Source organism: Xiphophorus couchianus, chromosome 12, assembly GCF_001444195.1.
Source record: "Xiphophorus couchianus chromosome 12, X_couchianus-1.0, whole genome shotgun sequence".
Taxonomy (NCBI): domain Eukaryota; kingdom Metazoa; phylum Chordata; class Actinopteri; order Cyprinodontiformes; family Poeciliidae; genus Xiphophorus; species Xiphophorus couchianus.
In genome coordinates, this window is record NC_040239.1 from 9,612 (window position 1) to 36,093 (window position 26,482).

At 38.9% G+C, this 26,482-nt stretch overlaps 1 protein-coding gene across 1 annotated transcript; it reads right to left on the reverse strand.

Moving 5' to 3' along the window:
* Positions 1-323: 323 nt before the first annotated feature.
* ak6 (adenylate kinase 6) lies at positions 324-26,190 on the reverse strand. Its single transcript, XM_028034732.1, has 5 exons — positions 26,071-26,190; positions 17,196-17,288; positions 10,603-10,661; positions 4,697-4,842; positions 324-582 (listed from the first exon to the last, which is right to left on the reverse strand). The coding sequence occupies exons 1-5, from the start codon at positions 26,102-26,104 to the stop codon at positions 393-395; spliced, it is 522 nt and encodes a 173-aa protein (XP_027890533.1). The 5' UTR covers positions 26,105-26,190; the 3' UTR covers positions 324-392.
* Positions 26,191-26,482: the final 292 nt, after the last annotated feature.

A 26,482-nucleotide genomic window follows, 5' to 3' on the forward strand; every position in this document is an offset into this window, starting at 1 on the left:
TAAATTCAATGATTAATACATTTCTATCTGACTGGGGGGTTTTGTGTGTGTGTGTGTGTGTGTGTGTGTGTGTATTTTTGTTTTGTCTATCAACTGATCACAGCCAAAACTAGGCAGAAATTTTTAGGCTAATGTGAGAGGGCTCTAGGAGAACTCTGAGAATGTTAGTTAAAATATAGTTTTGGGCCCGTATTTAGTTTTAAAACTGCACACAGAGAAAATTAAACTGCTGCACTCCTTGCAAAACACGGACCAGATAAAATTAGCTCCTGCTTACATTATTTTTCTTATAGGTGAATATAAGTGTTAGTAATTGAAATGTCTACTAAAAAATGCTCATTTATTTGGTAGAAATACATTTATTCTTCAAAAAAAAAAGAGAACTCCAGGTTTTAGTTATGATCCTTTATCCATTGCTCAGTCCACTGACTTAGTTGCTGGAGGTTTTTCTCAAGGTCCTCAGGGGTGTTACTTGGTAACTGGTGGACAATCTCCTCAGAGTAGGCCTCCATGGCTTCCTCATAAATAGTTTGGAAGATCTCACACTGCACATTGTCCTGTAGTTTCTTTCCAGTATAACCCCTGTAAGCAAATGAAAAGACAAGAACATATCCAGTTTTAGAGGGTATTTTGAACAACAGGCATCTGTTGTAAAAAAAAAATATTGGACTGATAATGTTGACTGACATCAACATTATCAGTCAATATGTCTATGGGTATGCAGTTTCATAAAGTGATATAAAAGCATCCAGACAGTGGTGCAGAAAATACTTTCAACAATAGGTAAAGGTAATTTTATTTATATAGCACATTTTCAGCAACAAGGAAGCTCAAAGTGCTTTAGGTGAATTAGACGAAAATACAAACAAAATAACAAACCTAAAAGAAAGACAAAAAGGCAAGGGAAATAACAATAAACTAAAGTGCTCCACAATTTATAAACTAATATTTTCTCTGTTTCCATGTTTGATTCTTGTTCTGGATTGCTATTAGTAAGTGTTGGAGCCTATTAAGAATTGGATTAATTTATTTTTGTATTAAGGTTACAGATCTAAATTTATATAAATAATATATCTATTGTAACTTGTTTATTTATTTGTTTTGTTTAGACCCTCCTCCTTATCAGGTGGCCTCCTGCTGTGATTAGGCAGCGGAAGCAGCTGCTGCAGGGCATCTGATTGTTTGGTTAAGGAGCGAGGGGTGAAATAGTTTTTCCACCGCACCAAATAAAGTTTAATTTTACATTTTTTGGAAAGTCAACTCGGAGAGTGTTTCTGTTATTTTTGTACATTGAGAAAGTCACCGTTTGCCACCAGAAAACTTTCCGCGAGTGCTTTGTTTTGGATGAGTCGGAAAACCCTCCTCCTAGAAACTACTCTGGCACCTTTTGATTTTTGATTTCAAAAATAAAATCCAAGAGTAGCCGTAACAGTAAGTATTAGTAAGTTGGATGCGATCTTTCCTGAGCTGCAAATCTCAGCAAGAATTGCATCCGACTTGCAGCTCTGATCCTACAGCATGTTAGTCTGAGCAGTCGCTAGTTGGCCCAATCCATCACACTGATCAGGCAGCTTGACAAGGGAGAAAATAGCTGCCGACGTCTTTTTATATTTGTTGACAAACGAGGTATCCCGCCAACTCCAAACAGCAGAAATCTTGTTATGAATCTAAATAAATATAGATCCTCCATGTCTTCCAGGTATAATGTGAACAGACAAGAATTTTTGTAAACATCCCAAGATTCCAAACTGTATCCTGCCGAATATGTCCTCACAGAACACTTTGCTCAGTCGTCTTGTTGAGAAAATTTGATCAATTGCATTGAGAGACCAGTTGACCAGATTCATAATTTGTAGATTTGGAGGATGTGGAAAAAGAGGCTCTAAAGAGCAGTACAGAAACAGAGCAAGCAGAGCAAAGATGGGTATGGAGGGAGCAGAGGAAAAAAGCCCAATAAAAGCCTTTAACCTTTTGAGAGAGCATTGTAAGTGCCTCAGTGAGAAGTTGCATGGCATTTTCAGACTGTGTCCAGCAACCCTGAATACACACATGCAAGTCATTTTCCTGTCTCTTCCATCACCTTTCTGGGATATGTTTTCAAGAATGGTCGCTTGAAGACTGGTCCAGAACAAATTCGATCTATTCGTAACTGGCCGGTCCCTTCTTCTCACAAACAGCTTCAGAGCTTTTTGGGCTTCGCCACCATTTCATTAAGAATTTCAGTCAGATTGTGTCCCCTGTCACCCAACTGACCTCCCCCAAGAGAGAGTTCATTTGGTGCCCCCAAGCAGAACAGACCTTTTAACTTCTCAAAAGCAGATTCTCTGAGGCCCCCATTGACCGGACGCCTCGACCCAGCTTATATCGGAAGTTGATGCCTCCGATTCTGGTGTGGGTGCTGTGCTTTCCCAGATCTCTTCCATTGACAAGAAACTTCACCCATGTGCCTTCTCCAGACGACTCGCCTCCTTGGAGAAAAACTACGATGTCGGAGATAAGGAACCGCTAGAATTCAAGTTGGCCCTTGAAGAGTGGCGACACTACCTAGACAGAGCTGAACATCCAGTGGAAGTCTGGATCAATCACAAGAATCTAGCGTATCTGCAACAAGCCAAACATCTCAATCCACATCAGTCCAGATGGTCCCCTTTCTTCTCACCATTTAATTTAGTCATTTCTTAGAGACCAGGCTCCAAATATACCAAACCTGACGCGCTGTCTCGCCAGTACAATTGTCCCTTCCACATGTTTTGGTGGGGCCCTCCCCTGGGAGTTCATGGACTAGGTTGTAGCCACCCAACATGAACACAGAGGATGAAACAAGAACTTCAATCTACATTACGTTGTCTGTGTACTTCCAACCCGTCGTACTGTAGTTCACATTTCATGTGGGTAGAATATGCACACAATGCTCACGCCTACTCAGCCATTGGCTCATCTTCTTTTGATGCTTCTTTGGTGTATCAGCCACCATAGTTTCCAGCTGATGAAAAAGTGTTGTCTGTCACCTCTGTTTGTCATTGCATCTGCAAGTATAGGCACACCTGGAAGAACGTCTGTGCTGCCCTGGACTGCACTTCTGTTCAGAATCACTTTCTGGCTGACCACAAAAGGGCTCCTGCACCTGTGTATCAACCTGGACAAAAGGTTTGGCTCTCCATCAGGGACATTTATCTAAAGATGTCTTCTAGCAAGTCTTTTCTCAGGTTTATTGGTCCCTTTGAAATTCAATCTCTTCTCAGCCCCATCTCTGTTCACCTTAAATCTTAAACAACATATCCATACTGCATGTAATATGAAGATTGCAAATTAACCAAAGTAATCTAATGTGGTATAGATTTTGTTTATTAGTTACTTAACATCTAGCTACATGTAGTTTTTTTTTACTAAGTAAAAATTAGTAAAATGGTTAATGCGGTACTTTGTACCGCATTAACCATTTTGTGAAATTTAATACATGTGATCTCTTGTAACTACTGTATATAAAATACTTGCAAGACACTGAAGATGCATGTGCTAACTTATTTAACAGCAGATGTATGAGGCCATGCAACTCCCTAAATTTGTGATAAGCCCCGTTTAATACATAAAGATTCAAACAGCAGCCCTCACAAACAGGTTGGCCAAATAATTTGAGATGATGGGGCATTCAGACTGAGAAACAACTACCTGAATGGTTTCAGTTTGACAGTACAGACTGACTAATGCTGTCTACTAATCCAAATTGCCCACAGTGGCACCTGACTAACATACTGACGAATAAGAACTACCCGCAAAGAGCAAGCTACGGTACCGAAGCGATTTAATTGACAGCTGACCGCATTCATTGATTGGCTTGTGATGTAGAACACTGAAAACTCCAGACAACATTGGAACATGCTGAGGACGGAGGAGCATAATTATGAGTTTAATCAGGAGAAGCGCCAGGAACCCATGCATTAAGTTTTGCAGAGAATGACCGTATCTTAGCAGGCCATTCCGCTGCTGCTAGCAGCACATCAATTTGAAGAATGGACAGCAGTAAAAGGAGAAATGGTCCAACTGTGGTCAGCTTTCTGATGGAGTAGTTGAAGTTTTGCACCAACAGTGTAAAACACCGGAACTACATAATATTAGCTTGTGATGTGAATTTTATTTTTCCTTTGGATGTAAAAAAAAATACATAGTTCATGGGTGGCTATGTGGTTACATCCTTTAACTGTATTACCTAAACCGAAAAAGTGACGCAGTGTAATTATATTTATATGTATAGCAAAACAATCTGCTGATCTGAGTCTTTATGTTTGGGACAGCAATGAATTTCTACGAGACATAATTAAATATCTGGGTTTATTGTAGTCCATCAGAACCTTGAGGTTCTCCATTGTTGAGTGTCTCTGCAAACATCAGCAGAGAGTTGACCACAGCTGTTGCTCACGGCCTGTCCACAATACTGAGGAACAAAGAGTATAATGGAAAAGCTCACTACCTGGGGTAAAACCGAACTGCACATTAACCTGCTAGTGTGCCACCTGCCAGTGGAAAACTACCTTAAAAAGAGCTGTGTTGGCACTGGAAATCTGCATTAAAATAAAATAGCCAAAAAAAAAACATCCAAAACATTCTTCAAAACAAAACAAAACTAATGACATGCTTGTCTGAATCCTCAAAAGGTTTTACAATTTTAAAAGGTTAACATAGGGGGAAAAAACTTTACCTGTCTTCAAGTCGGGTGTACAACTGGGTGTTGTCCGTGCGAAGTACAAAAACAATGTGGAACCATCGTTCAGGAAACAGGTCACAGCCATGATAATCTATGATTACGCCACCTTCCACCATCTTTTGATCCAGTTCATCCACCACCTGTGCAATCCAGGAATCCAGATTATATTCATTAGCATCTATTCATCAAAGGTACCAATGTGGACAATTTGGATTAATAGAGAGCATTAGTCAGTCTGTACAGTCAAACTGAAACCACTCAGGCAGTTGTTTCTCAGTCTGAACACCCCCCATCTCAAATTATGTGGTCAACCTGGATGTGAGGGCTGATGTTTGAATCTTTATGTATTAAGTGTGGCTTATCACAATTTGCTTGCATGGAGCAAAGCTCTAACTGAAAGACATCATTTCAAAAAGTGAAAATACAACAATTTGGATTTTAGATAAATTAGGTGTAAAGTTAAAGGACATGCTCATCTCAGCCTCGTGGTGGCGTTCAGTTTGTCACCTGAGGGTGCTATGAGGAAGCAGTGGCGTATCTAGGCCTGTTTTAGGGTGCTATAGCACCCCTAAAACTGTATCTCAGCACCCTGAATCAGGTTGCCACCCTTCCCATAAAATACGGAGTCGTCCCATATTTGGCCGTTAAATGTGCGTCCTGTATTGAACCGATACATAACTGTCCGATAGAAACGCCTATCATACACACATCAACACTAAGTTTAACAATAATGACCAAAATAAAACACAGGAAATATTAAGGTCAGCTAAATTGTCGTGGCGGAGCTAAAGGACCCCAGGACGCTACGGACCAACGCTGAACGTCACCGTTGCCTAGAGACGGACACTACGCAGTTGCGGTGAGCTGCTATCAACCTGCGTCTTTTTCAAAAGTCCTCAACCCGATTCCATGTCCTTAGAAGCAAAAACTTTTTTAAAAATACAGACGTGAGTGAAAAGACGCGCATTATAAGTTGAACAATTTCAGAGAGGATGGATACTGTGGACATCAAAAGACAAAAAAAAAGTGTCTGTCGTGGCGCAGTGTGCTGCTGTATATCAGACAGAATGGATCAGGAGAGGAACTGCAGACCCATCAGAACCTTAAGAACCAGAAATCTGCGTCTCTTCATCCTCAATCATCTCCTGAGGCTGACATGGTACAGAACATTTAGTTATAATTGATTAAGTTTTTTTATTGTGATTTTAGCTGACTATTGTGGTTTGATTCTTTGCTTAGGATGTTGAATTTGGATGATATTTAATAAATTATAGCATTAGCCAAAATAAGTGGCCATTTAATGAACAAATCATACGAATAGATTAATAGTAAATACATAAATATTTCCTACATTACATTACTTTCTGTGTTTTATTAAAAAATTTTGATATATTTTATGAATAATTGTCCAGTGGTCATTTAATGTGTTATTTCACTAATATTTTATTAATGTGGTTTACCAGTTTGGATAATCTGACTTCCTATCAATGAAGAAAAAACATGCTAAGCAAAAATGCACCAAACCCAGACCTGCAAGCCAGGGCCAGTTCTAGACGGGGCTCAGAGGGGTGCCAAAGAAATTATACTAAATAAATGTCTTTTTCAAATATTCAGTGGTAGATATTTTTTCTTCACAATTTTCTTTTTAAGGTATTATTAAAAATACATGAAAATTATTTTTAATAAAAATTAATTTAATGAATTAAAAATTATGGTACTGCTCTTTTAACTGCTGTATTGAGATAGGATCACACTTTCCATCTACTAAATCAGAGATCTGCAACCTGAATCTCTGGAGACACCAAGTGGCTCATTGGCTCACATTATTAAATGATGAAATATTGCTCTGTTTTTGTTTAATTCTTTTTTTAAGTGTCTCCATAAAAACACTATCTGCATGGGCCCCTGTGGTAAGTTTGGTCTAGAACCAGCCTCTAAAGAAAACATTAAAGACCATCATATACACTGCTCAAAAAAATAAAGGGAACACTCAAATAACACATCCTAGATCTGAATGAAAGAAATATTCTCATTGAATACTTTGTTCTGTACAAAGTTGAATGTGCTGACAACAAAATCACACAAAAATCATCAATGGAAATCAAATTTATTAACCAATGGAGGCCTGGATTTGGAGCCACACACAAAATTAAAGTGAAATAACACTACACGCTGATCCAACTTTAATGTAATGTCCTTAAAACAAGTCAAAATGAGGCTCAGTATTGTGTGTGGCCTCCACGTGCCTGTATGACCTCCCTACAACGCCTGGGCATGCTCCTGATGAGGTGGCGGATGGTCTCCTGAGGGATCTCCTCCCAGACCTAGACTAAAGCATCCGCCAACTCCTGGACAGTCTGTGGTGCAACGTGACGTTAGTGGATGGAGCGAGACATGATGTCCCAGATGTGCTCAATCGGATTCAGGTCTGGGGAACGGGCTGGCCAGTCCATAGCTTCAATGCCTTCATCTTGCAGGAACTGCTGACACACTCCAGCCACATGAGGTCTAGCATTGTCCTGCATTAGGAGAAACCCAGGGCCAACCGCACCAGCATATGGTCTCACAAGGGTCTGAGGATATCATCTCGGTACCTAATGGCAGTCAGGCCATTAGGTACCGAGCAGAGGGCTGTGCGGCCCTCCAAAGAAATGCCACCCCACACCATTACTGACCCACTGCCAAACTGGTCATGCTGAAGGATGTTGCAGGCAGCAGACCGCTCTCCACGGCGTCTCCAGACTCTGTCACGTCTGTCACATGTGCTCAGTGTGAACCTGCTTTCATCTGTGAAGAGCACAAGGCGCCAGTGGCGAATTTGCCAATCCTGGTGTTCTCTGGCAAATGCCAAGCGTCCTGCACGGTGTTGGGCTGTGAGCACAACCCCCATCTGTGGACGTCGGGCCCTCATACCATCCTCATGGAGTCGGTTTCTAACCGTTTGTGCAGACACATGCACATTTGTGGCCTGCTGGAGGTCATTTTGCAGGGCTCTGGCAGTGCTCCTCCTGTTCCTTCTTGCACAAAGGCGGAGGTAGCGGTCCTGCTGCTGGGTTGTTGCCCTCCTATGGCCTCCTCCACGTCTCCTGGTGTACTGGCCTGTCTCCTGGTAGCGCCTCCAGCCTCTGGACACTACGCTGACAGACACAGCAAACCTTCTTGCCACAGCTCGCATTGATGTGCCATCCTGGATGAGCTGCACTACCTGAGCCACTTGTGTGGGTTGTGGAGTCCGTCTCATGCTACCACGAGTGTGAAAGCACCACCAACATTCAAAACTGACCAAAACATCAGCCAGACAGCATAGGTACTGAGAAGTGGTCTGTGGTCCCAACTGCAGAACCACTCCTTTATTGAGTGTGTCTTGCTAATTGCCAATAATTTCCACCTGTTGTCTATTCCATTTGCACAACAGCAGGTGAAATTGATTGTCAATCAGTGTTGCTTCCTAAGTGGACAGTTTGATTTCACAGAAGTTTGATTTACTTGGAGTTATATTGTGTTGTTTAAGTGTTCCCTTTATTTTTTTGAGCAGTGTAGATTTTTTTTAACCAGCTATAAAAGGGTCAGACTTGTATCATCAGCACCTTTATTCAGATGACAATTTGTAATGCAAAATATTATGCTTAGTGATTTTTGCAATGGGCAATGCAGTACTTAATTAATTTAGAATTATTTTTATATTTCTGAATGAAATTGTGTACAGCATAGGCTTTATTTATTTGAAGAATATTTTATTGTTCTGTACAAAATGTTGTATGTGTGCAAAATATTTGGATAAATAATGGGTTAGTTTGATCCCGGTCCTTAACCTTGTTAATTACTCTTATTGCTCCTTTTTGAAGTTTGATTAGTGACTGTTGTGTTGTTTTGTAATTAATTTCTCAAATCTCTCTGCAGTCACTTAAATAAGGTCAAACTAAAGAATAGTGTAGAATGTTAGGCTGTTTCTGTGTGAACAGAAATGTGTTTGGTGGTGAAACTATAATTGACCCACTTCATGAACTGTGAACTGAAACAGTAAAACCCGACTCATCATGTCTAATTTTCCATAAATGGACATTCATTCTTGTTTAAAGAAAAAAGGCCAACAGCCGCAAAACGTTCAGATAAAAATAAGGGTAATGTAATTTCTAAGTATGATTTTCAAATAAAGTTCAGGTTAAGGACTCATTTTCAATAGTCATTAACCTGAACGTCTAGCTTGATAATAAACTGGTTTTAGGTTTATAAATCCTATGCATTTAGCAAAATGTTCTTTAAATGACTGAAAATGCAAAGTTTTAAGTAGATTTTATTTTAATTTCCGGGAGAGCAGACCACACTAGGACTGTGTCTCTCTACAGCTGCTTGTGTCTCATTACTGTTAGCAGATGTTGGCAGGTATGATGTGGTCTAGAGATTCTGTTTCAAACTGAGTTTATACAGCTCTGGGAAAAATTTAAAGTTTCTCTGATGTTACTCTTTATAAATATATGTTTGAGTAAAATTAACATTGTTCTTTTGTTCTGTGAATTACTGACAGCATGTCTCTTAATTTTGTTTGTGAATGTATGTAAATAAGCAGTTAGATCTAGAAAACCGCACCAACGAATATCTTCTCATGGGTCTTAGCCCTGCTGGGGGCTAAGCACCCCTAAAAGTCAGATCCTAGAATCGCCCCTGCTAGGAAGATCAAAAAACCTTCCTGAGATCGATTGGTAGATCGCAAACAATGTACTGGACACCCGATGTTGTAGGGTATCCATTCCTTACAATCAAGCATCAGTGGTTACAAATAGAGGAAGAAAATCATATTCGTCAAAGGATATGGCACAACTCATTTGTCACAACTCATTTGTTATATATATATATAAATCAGTGACGTGCGGTCAGGGGAAGCAGAGCCTCACCTGTCAACATGGAAAAATAATATATAATGACAAAATAATTTATATTGCTATTTTCACCCTGTGGTTTGTACTATAAAGTATTTATTTTCTATTTAGCTTAACCAATTCTGATTATTTTTTCTTCAAAATCGCTGAATTTTCGCATTTTCCCATTCAAATGCTCAGAAGCAAAGCCGGTGAGGCAGCAGCGAGTTGAGCCTCACCTGGGATTGATCAACCTCTCACTAACTGCACTGGCTGCCATTCTATGGTAGAGTGCGGCAGAGAACAGATTGGAGGTGAGGCAGGCAGTTCTCCTGCTTCATGGCAGGGGGCGCTCATGATCCCAGCCACTGTGACTCCACAACTGCAGAGTAAGAGACAGTAACAGCGAGCTAGTCATACAGTAAAGTGCAGCAATATATTTATAGTTTTCTCCTCGTATCACAGCAATCACTTATATATAATCGCAAAATAAACATTAAACCTAAAACCATACTACTGCAACAGACTGAATGTTCCTTTCTTTGTGTGGGAAATATTTAAGTGCTTTTTTTTTTGTGGTGTTGTTGTCCATTGCTATGGCAACGAGTCTGCGCGTAGAAAGAAGTGGTTTTGAGTTGTACTTTAACGGTTTCTCCCTTTGCTGTGAAGCATAGCACGATATTAATAATACCTACAGTAAATTTCCATGTTTTATTGACTTAACGGAATTATTCTACCGTGGCTATGGATGACATGTAAAAGAATTGTCTTTTTACCCTCCAGCGTTGTCCGCATGCGCAAAATTTCCTTATGTTAACAATAACCTGAAGGGGGTCTTTATTTGTATATCTGATTATGATTAAGCAAGTGCCTCACCAGCTATGAACCTCACCGCTCATCACTGTTATATATATATAGATACAGTATATTACTATTTACTGCCAAATCAGCACAAAAGTATAACTATCCTAGGTTAAACAGGTGATGTAATAAGAATGGGACAAAAAACAGTGGTTTGAAAAGGTTAGAAAAAATTTAACTCACCCGATCCTCATCCAAAACAGGGCACTGGTACTCCTCATCATACCCGTCATAATATTGGCCTGGGGAAAGATTTAGAAAGTATTTCACTCATAAATAAATTGGTAAAAGATGGTGCTGACAATTTTTGCTTTTATTAAAAATACTCATGCCTGACACTGTCATTGGACCATTTTATGACATGCATTATTTCAATTTAGTTTTCATTTCACAACAAATGACATCTTAAAGCACTTACAAAATTGATTCAATCAAATCATTCCAAATAGATCCCAAGTGAAGTAAATAGACTCCAAATTGATTAAAATTTTCAATGTAGTTGAGATCAGTTTATTATTCAAATTGGTTAGAAAAGAAAATGGTATTGTTACACCCACCGCAGTTGAACGAGGGAGGAAGGGATAACATGATGACCACAATAAAATAAGCCTTTATAAATCAATCAATCAATTTTATTTATAAAGCACCCTTCATACTAAAAGCAGCTCAAAGTGCTCTACATATCAATAAAAGCAACTACCCACCCCAACCCCACATGGAAAAACACACAACTGTATGGAAAATGCAGAGATTAAGCAGAAATGATTCAATTCAGGAAATACAGTTAAAAAGATGGGTCTTAAAGCATGCTCTTAAAGACAGCAAAGTTTTCTGCAGCCCTCAGGTTCTCTGGCAGATCATCCCACAAACAGGGCCAAACAGGAAAGAAGCCTCACTATCAGTGTGAGTTCTGACTCTTGGAGCCAGGGGCGCCATATCCACCTTATTCCTGGGTGGTTTACTGTGGAAACGATTATGGGTCTTACTTCCAGCGCCCACCGGAAGTAGCAGTATTTCATTGTAATTTGTAGGGTTTTTTGCTAATCTATATTCATGATAGAAGTTACATCTTTTTTCGGTTATAATACAATAACACACCATCTGCTATCAGAGAGCTGCTCAGTACAGAGGATAGTAATTGTGAGTTTAATCACGGGGAATGACAGGAACACGATCATTACGTTTTGTTACGGAATGACTGTGAGTTAGCAGCGCTGCTAGCAGCTCGTTTCTCTGAAGAACTGACAGTAATAAAGAAGAGAAAAGCAGAGAAGCTGCTCAGAGATCTGAGCTGACGTTCTGCGCCGACAGTGTAAAACACCAGAACTACATAATATTAGCTTGGTGTGATGTGAATTTTATCTTTCGTTTGTATTTAAAAAATAATAAAGTTCATGATCTGAGTCTTTATCATTGTGTTTGGGCCAGGAAAAATTTTTATAAGACAAAATATCTGGGTTCATTTAGTCCATCATAACCAGAACCTGGAGGTTCTCCGTTGCTGAGTTCTTTAATAATCAGACCAAGTTTAATTTGTGGCAGCAACAGGTGTGTCTTGAAAGTGCTCCCAAAACAAAAGCGGTGGTTTTCATTGCCTACCGAAAGATGTGGAAACAAAAAGAATATAATTATAAAAATAAAATTATAAAATTAAAAAATTATTAAAAAAAATTAAATTAAATTATAAATTTTTTATAAAATTATAAAAGAATATAATTTCAGATTTTTGTATAACTTTTCTTCAGGTTAACTTAGAAAGTGGGCTACTATTGTTACAGGTTAATTATCTAAACTACAGAAAAGTTATTGTTAGGGATGCTCAACTGTGAAAAATTGGACTGATGTTAATATGCGATAGTAATACTTCTGTAATGTTAGATTCACCAAAATTTTGTCTTTTTTTCATTCAATTACTCAATTAATCGTAAGAATAATTGTTAAGATTACTCGATTACTAAAATATTTGTTTACAACAGCCCTAATCACAACTATGCTATGAAGATGCTACAAGCCAATAACCCAATATGCTGAAAATATGTGTATTTTCAGAATGTGAAGAAATCAGGGATGAATTTTCTGTTGTCTTTTATACTTTGATTTTAGCCTGCGTCTACCAGTATGTCTCAGAGTTACATACCCTATGTCACTGGACTGCTTCCCGTTTGACCAGCAGACTGAGCCCCTCCCTGTGTCCTGGGTTGGCAGTATAATAAGTCTCTATAGAGCTGTGCATTTTAAATGTTGAATATATATTTAGCAATATACTGAGTGATATGTGTGTGTACTTAAGACTATCACTGTTAACTGTTATTTATAGTTGTAAGTTTATTTTTAGTATTTTTACTTTATTTACTAATTTTTCATTTTTAATGTCTGCTATGCTGGGACAAACAACCTCCCACACTCCCATCTCTGCCCCCGGTCAATAGGGGAACAATAAAGTATTATATTAATACTATCTTGTTATAATATAACAAGTTTATTATATAAAAAATGTATTGTAATCTACAATTGAAATACAAATAAACAAAATTCAGACTCAACGGTGTAAAACTGTCCCTTCTTTAAGATTTCCATATGATTTCAGTGTATATGTAAATGCTGTGTTTCAGGGAGCTGAAATAACACCCAGGTCCAGGCTATCCTCTGCCTTCTGATTTTGGGATGTTGACAAAAAATGACTTGTCAACTTTCCTAACTCTAACCCAACACCCCATTACTCATCATTACTGTTATTCTAACCGGGCTAATGGAGAGTTTAAAAACAATATTGCAATGAGACCTTTTAAAATACAATTTTTCTTCAAAAATTTATATCCAAGAATATAACTATATTACTATGTGGCTCTTTCTCTTTAAATTTGTGGGATTACCTCCCACTGATGAATAAATAAAAACATAAATACATACATCTTACTGATTAAGTTGCAATAGTGTTCAATACAATCTACATTTTTACTTTACACTAATAATTTTATTGGCACACTTTATACGCAAAAAAATGATAGATTTTAATGAGTTTTATTAAGAAATATCTGCTCCTAGACAAACAATTCTGTTCTTCTAAGGACTTCAAGCTAGCATCGGAGTTATCTACAAAGAAAGTTCAGCCATCCATTCACATGTGAGGGAAGAACTATGCTGCTTTCGTGATAACTTCTCCACCAACATGAAGAATGATTTAACCAATTTTAAAGAATAGATTTGTGCTACGTTATACATTTAGAAAATTTGGGTTTCAGCACTCTTTTTTTTAGAAATAATCAAAATTATCTACACACTCAAAAGTGACTAACAACTAATGGAACAAGATCAACTTGCGGGACTAAACAGGGAGACCCATTGTCACTCCTGCTCTTTATTATTGCACATGAAGTAATTGCTCCATTTAAAGTTTTTAATTATCTATCCCAACATCCAAATGGCGGAGTTAAATCCAATTCAATTGTGACTCTCACTAGAAATGTTTGGCAGCATCTACATAGAAAAGTAGACACCTGTCCCTTCACTCAGGGAACAGCCTCAGTGTAGAATAATCCAAAACTAAAAATTAAGGGAAAAATTGTTTGAAGGAGCTGGCATACAAAAGGGATTGACAGCATAAATTTCTCCTTCCAAAATAATACCCATGGTCATTTCAACAATCTCAAGAATTATATAATCTAAATAACAAAGATTTCTGGAAGTTCTTGCAACTGATTATCTATGAGGCAGTTTGCCTCACAAAATGAAAGAAACCCGAGGTAATCATACCCACTGAGTCACCAATATACACTTTGTTTAATAAATTGAAAGATTCTCCAAGACGAGTAAATTGTATTTATAACTATTTGATTGAGAGCATTTGCAGTATTAATTTAAAGACTTTAAAAAGGTATGGAAATCAGAACTAAACAAAAAGTTCAGCAAGGACGAGTGGGGTGCAATACTCACATAAATGTTAGCCCATGAGGGACGCACGCTCCAAATTGATACAGTTCAAAATTCTGAACACACTATATTGGATACTAGCTAAATTATTTAGAGCTAGAATGAGTAATTCCAATATTTGCAGGCGATGTAAACAAAGTCCAGGAGACATGCATCATATGTTCCTCACGTGTCCGAGTACAATGTCTTATTGGCAGGAGGTCATGAGAAGAATTACAGCACCATTAACTCCAACTTAGTCTTGACACCTACACTGAGACTTTATAACTTCTTGGATTATAAAGTCAAAATAAGAACAAAAAAAAAGCACAATGGTTAAAAATAGCTCTCACCATGGCAAGGCGGGTCATATTAAGACGCTGGAAGGGACAAAATAACCCTATTTAAATAAACACCTGTACAGAATGTTCAAGTGCAACAACTTGCTGGAGTTTAAAGCTTAGCTGTCACTACAGGATATCAATGTAGCTATAAAATGCTGCCACCATGTTTTGGTCCCAAACCACCGCAAAATGTCAACCCCAGCTCTGTGGTGATTTACTTTTTGGCATTCAGAACCAAGGATTTGATGCTTTGCTTTGAGAAAGGAGAGATCTGTCTCAATTAGCAGTGGGTTTATATTGGCCAGGACTATCTGGCAGAGACCCAAAAGAAGAGGAAAGCTTATCCCCCTATCAAAAAACTCCTGAAAGAAAAGGGTCTCCACTTTCAAACTCGCTGTCAGCTAAGCTCTGTGTTGTTTGGCCACATATAACAGCGCAGCTGAAGTCATGAAGGATGTGCAGATGACGGGGCTTGCACCTGACTACAGAGATAACAATAGTCCCCCACAGCACCGCTGATGGAGTGACTGGACAGACTGTCCTCGAAGATGGTGGAGGAAAAGCGACAGAACCCAGACACATGGAAAACATGGGGAAAAAATCTGGATTTTGTCACGATGCCTCCTTGCCAAGATAATTCATTTAACACCCATGTGGTACGATTTGCAATCATATTGAAATCAATGATTGCAAATCGTACCACATGGGTGTTAAATGATCCAGCATATGGAATAAGAATGGAACATTTTCAGAGACATTGTGAGACATTATTATAACCATCTCTCATTTAGCCTTCACCAATGTTAACAATATTAACATTACTTTACTGATTGATATAAATAGATTAGTGTTACGGCCAGTGGCCTTTTTCTGTGTTTGTTGTTTTTCAGTGGCTAATCAGATTGACTCCACCTGGAAGTGGGTGCTGCCCTGCTTGTCCTGTGTCACATCCTGAGGCCTACCGTGATTGGGTCATCAATTGCCGGCTCCACCAATCACTGTTGAGGCCTCCCTTTAAGAACCAAGGACATCCTGGGAGAAGGCGCGGCTGTTTCTTTGTTGAAACAGCTTGCCACTTTGTTAGGGGTTTTTGGTTGACTGCTGTAACCTTGTTTTGTTAGCTCTGACAACCTTTGTTAGCTTGGATAGCTTGTGCCACTCACTTTGTCCCCGTGTGGGATCTTTGATTCTCTGTTAGGGATTTGTAGGTTGTTTTTGTGTACCCTGTTCTGAAAGTCTATTTTGTTTGGTTAAAGTCTTTGACTTACACCTGATTGTTTTGGGGCCTTGTTTTGTTTAGTATCCATTTGTTAGTCTCTACATTTTGATTATTGTTAATTTTACCCCCTTTAATTTTGTTGAACCCAAACAATAAACCTCTGAACTGTTAAACCTTACCATCTAGGTTTCTTTAATGTTGCTTCCCTTTTCCCTAGCCGAGCCGGGTCGTAACAATTAGATATTAGGTTTAAAGGATCTAATTGTGCACTGAGCTGATACTCATACTGAGCTATGTTGGTTTCCGCTTGAGGGAGGCCCCATACTCTGGGTATTTTTTCTCTCCAACCTGGACTCCCTAATGAGTCATTTTGGTTTGGAAGTCATTCCTTTACTATCTTCATTTGTATGTTTGAAAGTTACAAGTTTTTTTATTTCGGATTTTTACTCATGTTCAAATGTTAAGGTCACCCTGGATGTGTAAGTAAGAGGGATCAATTTAATTTAAAGATCTATGTCTCGGGGCGTGCTGTGGTGGCGCAGGGGGTTAGCACGCCCCACGTTTGGAGGCCTTAGTCCTCGACGCGAACGTCGCGGGTTCAACTCCCGGTCCCGACGACCTTTGCCGCATGTCTTCCCCCCTCTACTCACCCTCCTTCCTGTCTGCCTACTGTAGAAAAAATATGAGCCACTAGCGCCGCAAAAACTCTTTGGAGAAAAAAAAAGAAAGATCTATGTCTCAACAGCAATATAAAATTATAACTGAATGTTCACAGGAGACAAAATCCAATCAAAAGAGGAAAGGTCATAGCTAAGACCTCACTTAAAAGAAAACCATAAAAAACATTTAAAATTGGGGTTTAAAAAGAAATTTTACTCTTCCATCCAAATGAACATACAAGAGGCTTTGCTATACTAATTGCAAAGTAACTAGATTTCCAGGTATCCAAACAGGTTATAGACCAGGAAGGCCGTTTGGTTTTGATGAGGGAAACATTAGACTCAAATGACTTCAAAAGTGCTCAAAATAGAGTAAATGTTTCACTTTGTTTTATTGTGTCTGTATATTAATATGTAGTTTATATTCAATTTTTTCTATTTTATAATTGCATTGTATTTTATGATTGTGTATAGCACTTTGGTCCTGTCAGTGTATAAAGTGCTTCATAAATAAAGTTGGTATGGTGTGGTAATTTGAGATAACAGCTTGTAAACTTTTGATTTGGGGGATCAACATCAGGATGAAAGTCTCTCCCTCTCTATAATATTTGTACCCGTGACATCTTTCTCTGTTGTGGGTCTTACCTTCATGTGCCAATTCACCAATGTTGACATATGTCAACCCTGTCTGTGCAGCCAACTCCTTTCCCAAAGTTGTCTTCCCTACTCCGGGTGTTCCTGTGGATGTGGATGAAACAAACATATTTCCACTATATTAGATTGAACACTCACAATTATATTCAGAGCAAACAAAGTGTCATTAAAATACAAATCATGCACTCTGTCAGATATTCTAGGTGAATGGGAATGACCGATTCATTTATTTATTTATAACATCTATGAGTGTCCTAATAAAGTCAGTAAATTTCATTTACAGCTAAAAAAAACTATATCATAAAAAAGTTCTATATTTTTAGCCACCCATTTTAGAAAATGAAAGTGTTTAAACTGGTTTAAATATTTGAAATATTTTAAGCCTTTATTTCTTGTATTTGTTTATGACTATAGCTTACAGAGAACACAGTCTCATTCATAGAAGGTTGAGTGGAAGGAAAAAGTGTGGTAGGAAAAATGTGCACCAGGTATTGAAGCGAGTGTAAGGAGGCGTTGCAAAGTACAAAGTCCTGACCCACGGTGTTGTTGCAGCCCCTGGCCATACATTTCTGAATTTTTGTAAATCTGCACAGACTGAGCACACCACAGAGCAAAACCAGAAGACAAGAGATGTCTGAAAGGATGATACAACAACAACAGATCTTTAATATATTGTGGTGCTAAGCCGTTCAGTGATTTATAAACTTACAGTATTTTCTAGTTTATTCTCTGAGCTACAGGGAGGCAGTGGAAGGACTTTAAAACTGGGGTGATGTGCTCCATCTTTCTGGTTTTAGTCAGAACAGCAGCTGCAGTTTTCTGGATGAGCTGCAGCTGGAGGATTGATTTGTTGGGCAGACCTGTGAAGACGCTGCTGCAGTAATCAATGCGACTAAAGATAAACACATGGATGAGTTGCTCTATATCTGGCTGAGCCATTAGTCCTCTAATCCTGGAAATGTTCTTCAGGTGACAGAAGGCCGACTTTGTAACTGTTGTTATTCTGCAATAGCCAGCCCCACCCTAAACCTCACAACTCCCATGGACTAACTAGTGACCAGCTCTCTGTCTAACGGGTCCGGAAAATCTCTAAAACCCTCGAGTCTTACCCTGAGACAGGTCTAGGAGAAAATGGGGTATTACATTAACCCTAACTGCAGTGGAAGTCACAACACTAGACATAATGAAAATACAGACTAAAGTAATAAAAGTAAACAATAATAATAATACAAAATAAATTTGAAAGGTACACAAGCAAATAAATAAATAAATAAAGGTGTCAAGGTTAGAATATGAATTTAGTTCTATATAGGTTTCCTCTTTGTTTCAAAGTCTCCATCTTAAGTTGTAGTCTTGATGTTGTTTTTCCCATAATATAGACTTTTCTAATTCTATCTCTCCACTGTGTAATACTGGGAGGTTGTGGCCTTAACCAAGCATATGTTATACACTTCTTCGCAATCAGAAGCAAAACTCTGATCAAGTACTTATTGTCTTTGTCGATCATGTCCGAGGGGATTATTCCTAAAATATATGCAGATGTATCCAGATCTAAATAAATGCCTAAAATACTTCACATATCTGTTGGGCACATTTTTCCAAAACTTAACCATCTTCGGACAATCGCAAAATATATGAGTAAAATCCCCCACCTTTCCACAATTTCTCCAACAAAGCCGAAATGTTTTACCATATTTAAATGTGATAACTGGAGAGTTATAGTAACACATCTGCCGGTGAGGAAGCGAGATGAGCCTCACCTGAGATTGATCAAACTCTCACTAACTGCACTGGCTGCCATTCTATGGGAGCATTCTCGTCCTGTCCTCCTGTCTGTATGTCGCCAATAAAATGGCTAAAAAACATTTAATGTATGAACTGATTTTCCATAATTTAGCTTATGTATATAATGTCCAGTGTTTTTTGTCACCAACTGTGTGTGTAACGTGTTTCATGTGCGGAGAAGCGATCAGAAACCAGAGAACAGATTCGAGGTGAGGCAGGCAGTTCTCTTGCCTCAAGGAGGGGGCGCTCATAATCCCAGACATTGTGACTCCACAACTGCAGAGTAAGAGACAGTAACAGTGAGCTAGCCATACAGTAAAGTGCAGCAATATACTGTATTTATAGTTTTCTCCTCGTATCACAGCAATCACTTATAAATAATCGCAAAATAAACATTAAGCCTAAAACCATACTACTGCAACAGACTGAATGTTCTGCTCTTTGTGTGGGAAATATTTCAGTGGTTTATTTAGGGGTGTTGTTGTTAGTTGCTATGGCAACAAGTCTGCGCGTAGTTGTGCTGATACAGAGAGCGAGAAAGACGTGTTTTTGAGTTGTACTTTAACGTTTTCTCCCTTTGCTGTGGAGCATAGAACAAAATTAATAATAACTACATGTTCAAGTTTGATTGAGTTAACGGAATTATTCTACCGCGGCAGCGCGGCTATGGATGACATGTAGAAGAATTGTCTTTTTGCTGACCAGCATGAGTCGCAAGTTGCGGTTTTGGGCTTGGAAATAAGCAGACATAAACCCCTGAATTTGTGTGACATCCAGGTAATTTTAGTCAGACTGTTCCTGTCCATCATTTCCCAGATGATCCGTCCCGTTGCGTCTTTGTTAAAGTCAAGTTAATATATTACCTCTGAATTACGTCAAGCTTTGCATTGCGCTCCAGATAATTGCAAACATGGAGACTAATATGAACAGCGCTATAAACGTGAAAACAGCCACGAATGAATGAGTCTGTAAATTTGTGCAACTAAACGCCATTATAATTATTAATATTAAGATAAGTGTCAAATCTGTGCAGCAGGACATCCAAGTCGTGGAGCCGCAGGAGGAGCTGCGTTACTCTGTGCGCTGTGCCGACAGCAAACACAAAACCAGGTAATGCAGAACCTGGACACTGGGGCAGGGAGGAGGGACAGGTGTTCTACAATTCATTTATAATTTTTCAGACAATACAGGAACACACCAAAATACACACAAATTACAAAAGGTTTTTTTTGTACTGTTGTAACATGCCTACAGCATTCACAGTAATAAAGAGAAACAGGAACTCAAGATTGTGAATGCCTGCAGCATTCAAACTAATAATCGATCTCCTCTGCCTCCTCCTGGCATACTGCAGAATTACTCAGTTCAGTCAGAACCAGCATTAATCAGCTAGCCAAGCTCTCAGGAAGTTTTGATTTAGTAACTCAGGATGGTTTATTTTGGTCCAACCTGCATTTGACTTTGAATGAATGTTTCCTTTTTTGTTGACATTATTCGATAGGCAGATTTATTTGACTCAAGCATAGCTTAGGGCAGTGGTTCCCAAAGTGTGGGGCCAGTGCCATTGCAGGGGGGCGCGGGAGACGGTATGGATGAAGGAAAAAAAAAAACTGTTACACAGAAGTGTTTCACTGTAAAGATGGTTTGTAGTGTGTTTTGTTGTAATCTGAACTGTGAAATAAACTTAAGTGGAATTTGAAAACAAATTATGTGTATAGGTTTATGCCTGGTTGAACGATGTGTGCCCAGTTGATTTTTTTTTCTTTTTTGGGGGGATTTTATTGTAATCCATAGGGGGGCCCAGAAAATCTTTGGGAATCACTGGCTTAGGGTATAGAAAGCCTTACTGTTAAATATTGTTTTACTGATTGCAGGTTTTTTTTAGTTGTAATTTTGATTGAATAGCTTCTGTATTGTGCCTGCAAATATTTTGCATGTTTTATGTCTAAATTAGGTAAATTTATTACCAGATCATTTTAAAAATTTTGCCAGATCACGTAGTAGCATTTATACCGAAAGCAAAAAATTAACAGCCAATCCAGATGATCGGCAGTGATCGGCCCTCATGGGTGATTGGAATCGGCAGCAAAAAACCTGATCCGAGCGTCCATCCCTAGGTGAAACACCTGATGACGGGACAGCAGGATTACTGATGAGCGTCAATGAAAAACAGGAAGCAAATTAACAGGAGAGAAACTAAAGAAGACATAATACTAGCGCAAGAAAGGATAATACTAATCAAAGGAAACTAAACAGAAATGCAGAAAGAACAAAATCCGAGAAAAAAAACTACGAACCTAACTAAATACAGAGGAATAAACATGCATGGCAAGGCCTTTTGAGCAATAATTAATACAAGGGACTATAAGTGCCACAGCTTTGTTGATACCACATCTAATACTAAGAATTAAAAAACATATTTTCAAATAATATAAATAATAAAATATGTAAAATACATATTTTACAGACCATAACAGTAATAAGGAACTTATTCATGTTTTGAATTAGATTTTATCCTGCATATTTAGTTCTTTAATATTATGTTTCATGTCAGTTTTAATGTCATGATGCTGTAAGTGACTCCATTACATTTTCAATTTAACTCATTAGGATTTGATTAAGAGCCAGTTTTTTCTTTGTAATTTCTGTACAGTAAAACTATAGATCTATAAATCAATAAGACAGGTCTATATAAAGATATAATACATGTTTCTGTCCAATATTTATGTCATTAAAAGGATCAGGAACTTTTGTTTTTCCACTTAAAGCACTGGTTAGACAACCCTTGGAGCAGTGGTACCCAACCCCCGGGCCGCGGACCGGTACCGGGCTGCACTAAAAATAATTAAATATATGCGTTTTATGTATTATTGGAGTCTGAATGAGCTTTTATTTTGAAAAACCTTTAACCGGATTCTGTCGGTTGTCTTGCGAGCCAACAGGGAGTAAGAAACAGGCAAAATGAGTAATAAACAGTTATCTTTAGAAAGTTTTTTTACGAAGGGGAAAGGGCCCAGTGAAGAGGCTGAAGAGCCCACTTGCAAGAAAAAAAAAAACATTTAACAGACAATACCAGGAGTCCTACTTGAGATATGGATTTGTCCCGGTAGGTGACTCTCATATTCCAAGCCCGCTATGTGTCATATGTGGTGACCGGCTTGCTAATGAGGCAATGAAGCCGTCAAAACTGCTTCGGCACTTAGAGTCAAAACATCCCGGATTAAAAGACAAGCCCCTGGAGTATTTTGAAAGAAAAAAACAAGAACATGATGGACAGAAGAAATTACTGAGGGCCACCACAACAGTAAATGCAAATGCACTGAAAGCATCGTACTTGGTCGCTAATCGTATTGCTAAGGCTAAAAAGCCATTTACTATTGGTGAAGAATTGATTTTGCCCTCCGCTAAAGACATTTGCCGTGAACTACTAGGAGAGGCTGCTGTTAAAAAGATCGAGCAGGTGCCTCTGTCGGCTAGCACCGTGACTCGCCGCATTGAAGAAATAGCTGAAGACATTGAGACACAATTGTTGGAGAGGATTAATGCATCAGCGCGGTACGCCCTCCAGGTAGACAAATCTACAGATGTTGACAACAGGGCAATACTACTTGTGTATGTGCGAGTCATGCACATATCCTCATCCTCATGTGCATGAGGATATGTTATGTGCATTATCGTTGCCAACAAACACCACTGCCGCAGAACTGTTCAAGTCGCTGGATGGTTATATATCAGAAAAACTGAAATGGTCCTCTTGTGTCGGCATATGCACAGACGGAGCTGCTGCTATGACCGGACGGCTGTCTGGTTTAACTACTCGGATTAAGGAAGTTGCACCTGAATGTGAATCTACACATTGTACCATTCACAGGGAAATGCTGGCAAGCCGAAAAATGCCAGCAGAATTGAACAGCATATTGAATGATGTTGTTAAAGTTATTAATCATGTCAAAGCACAAGCCCTTAACTCTTGCCTGGTTGAGCAACTATGTGAGGAGATGGACGCAGAGCACAGACGCCTTCTCTTATACACCGAAATAAGATGGTTGTCCCGAGGAAAATCGCTGGCCAAAGTGTTTGAACTACGAGAAACGCTGCAAAGATTTCTCTCAGAAAAGAAGTCACCGCTGGCAGCACATTTCAGTGACAAAGAATGGGTCGCAAAATTGGCTTACTTGTGCGACATATTCAACCTGCTCAATGAACGCAATCTGTCACTTCAAGGAAAAATGACAACTGTCTTCAAGTTGGCAGATAAAGTAGATGCATTTAAAGCCAATTTGGATTTGTGGGGACGGCGAGTGAACAAAGGCATATTGGACATGTTTCAAACACTAGCGGGGATTTTGGGTGAGAATGAGCCTGAGCCTTCATTCTCTCACCTGGTGCAGGATCACCTGTCTTTGCTTTTAAAGGAGTTTGAAAGCTACTTCCCAACCACAAAAGACCCACGAACTGGCCAGGAATGGATCCGCAACCCATTTGTCAACAAACCAGGTGAATCTAGCATGTCTGTGCAAGATCAGCTGCTGGAGATCGCAAATGACGGCGGCCTTAAAAATATGTTTGAGAAAGCAACTCTGCTGGTGTTCTGGATTAAAGTCATGGCAGAGTACCCTGACATCGCCACCACAGCACTGAAAACCCTGTTGCTATTTCCGACATCATATCTATGTGAAGCGGGGTTTTCTGCAGTGACAGCAACCAAAACAAAACAACAGAGTAGACTGGACATAAGCAACACACTTCGAGTGTCGTTATCCCCCATCAATCCCAGATGGGACCATCTACTTGGAGAGAAACAACCTCAGGGCTCTCATTAATGTATCGTTGTCATGAGTTAAAATTTTCATAAAAATAAAATGTTCTTTATATTCGTTTTTGAGGCGTATCTGTATTTTATTTTGAAGGGATGTTTAAACGTTACCATAGCTACCAGAGTCAGCGAGCGTTAGGGCAGTGGTCCACACCGGAAGAGGAGTAAAGCTTGTGAGTCTATTTAAAATATATTTATATTAATCTATTTCTAATTCAAAAATCGTGCCGTGTTCACATGGCACAATTTTAGAGTTGTCGCCGATTTTCAAAACCTGAGAGACCACACACACAAAACGGTAAAATAAACAAAACAAAACAAAAAACGTAAGTATAACAGTTTCAATCATGCAGTGTGTGGTACGTGTCAGGAGCAACACACCACACCCAAACCGATTTCACTCACTGACATTCAGATTCCAGATAGAAACATTTGTAAAAGCTCACTATTCATAAATTTAGAGTAAACAAACACGGCTGACAACGTAGTTTGTCAGTTTATTTTAAGTGATAAAAGATGTATATAAAAAAGAAAAGGCGTTGGATAAGAGCAGAAAGAGCGCGAGTAGCGACTATTTGCTGCACTATAAGGAGGTAAATTCTGTTGTTTCGTAGTTACACTACGAAAACCATCAATAGATGGTTTTCTGTTCTGTCGTTTCTTTAAACGTCTTCGGTTAATGACTGAGGTAGTAAATTGTTATTACAGTATTTGCTGTTTTAATGTTTACAATTACATTGAGAACAATGGGCACAAAATAACGAATACAAGTCCAGTTAACTAATTTTAAAACCAGGCATTAATCAATGTTTTACTAGTCACAATCTACCTGCAATGCATGTTACTAGTGTCAGCATCAAGCCCTGACTGAATAAATAACCTTATCATTATAATTTAATTATGTTACGTTAATAATAAATATCTGAAAAGCTAACGGGTTTATCAATTGCGGTCGCAATTTCGCTCCAACTCCTCTCCTTATCATTTCTATGGATATTCCTTTACGAAGTGTTTAATAAACAGTCACGTTGTTTCCACATATAATCTCCGAAGTCCACCTGACTCTGTCAGCTGTTGTTTGTTTGGGATTCCCCTTTGTGCTTACGTCACTGAGCTTTCTGATTGGCTACCTGTCACATCCAACAGGCTGCTTTCTCGCTCCCAGTCAGGGAAAACCCCGCAGGCTGCGACAGGCCCGACTTTAGATCACGTTTTATGTAACACACCACACAGCAGGATTATTAGGATTATCGCATTGTAAATAGAACTCGAAACATTCTAGGATTGTCATGACGGGAAAATCAGGGCAGAAAATTAAAAATGATTCCATGTGACACCCCCCTCCCACCCCCGGGCCGCAGAAAACTGTCCAAACCTTGACCCATCCGCGGTGACAAAAAGGTTGGGGACCACTGCTTTGGAGGATACAGATTGCAGAAAAGACTAAAAAGCTAAACATGCGCTACAGTCTTTGCCTCACTTGGTTTCATTCATAAGGTGTGCTAAGTGTGGCCCAACGCTGCGACGATGAAAGTCACTCTGTATCTGTTCCTATTGTACGATTGTAACACATTTGATGATTTTGTCATTAAATCCTGTTAAACTTTTAACAAACTCTCATCATTTGTCCAAAGGTGAAACTTAAGGGGTTCATGGTCGGGACTCGGAACTGGTAAAAATGCACCTGGTTGTTGCACAAAGAGCAAAACGGTTGACCCACAACATTGGCATAAAGGAAACTGCTATGTGCTACAAGCAACAGACCATTTTAGTAACAGGTCTCAAACCACATGTTTACAGAATTTCAATTAGGCATGAACGCAATTCCTTACCTGCGAAGAGGTTCTTATCAGTTGTTGTAATAAACTGAATAACACAACAAAAGTATTTATTAACAGCAGAGACTACTCTGGTAACGTCATGCTAAGCCATGCATGTAAAAGGCATGGTATAGCAATGTTTCTTCCACTGACCCCTTACTTGAACCAACACTTCCTATAAATTACGGATAAAATAAGGATTTCGAGTCAGTGTGAAACCCCTAGTCTAAAACATTTTAGAATCACTTTATGAATTGGAACCATGCCTTGTTAAGGAAACGTTACAGGAGATGTTCTCCTTCCCACTTTTCTACATAAACATCCACTGAGTGTTGAGTACTGCTAACACTAACACGAAACATATTTCAAATTACACTCGTCCAGCGTAGTTAGGTCACAAACGTTATTAGGAAATGGGACATCAAAGTCGTAAACAACATCTTACCTGTTAACAGTATATTTGGTCGTTTAGTCATCATTGCTGAGCGTTAGGTTTCTGAAACGTGTCTTCTCCTTCTTCTTCTTCTTGTGTTTTATTGACGGATGGGAACCAACTTAAAGTGCATTTACCGCCACCTACCGGACTGGAGTATGATCATCAATTATATTCAGAAGAAAATCTCATACAAAAAACTCATACACATCTCAATGGTGTGTGCAAATTCATACACATAAATACATATATGTATGCATATACATACACACATTGTCAAGAAAATCCGAGCTCATCCCACTTCCCCATGCTGGAGATTTTAGTTTAACAGTAATAATAAATAAAGTTATCTTTAAAATGAATCACTCAAGTGACATCAAGGCCCAACAGTAGACTTAAGTGTCAATAAAATAAATCTGGTTGT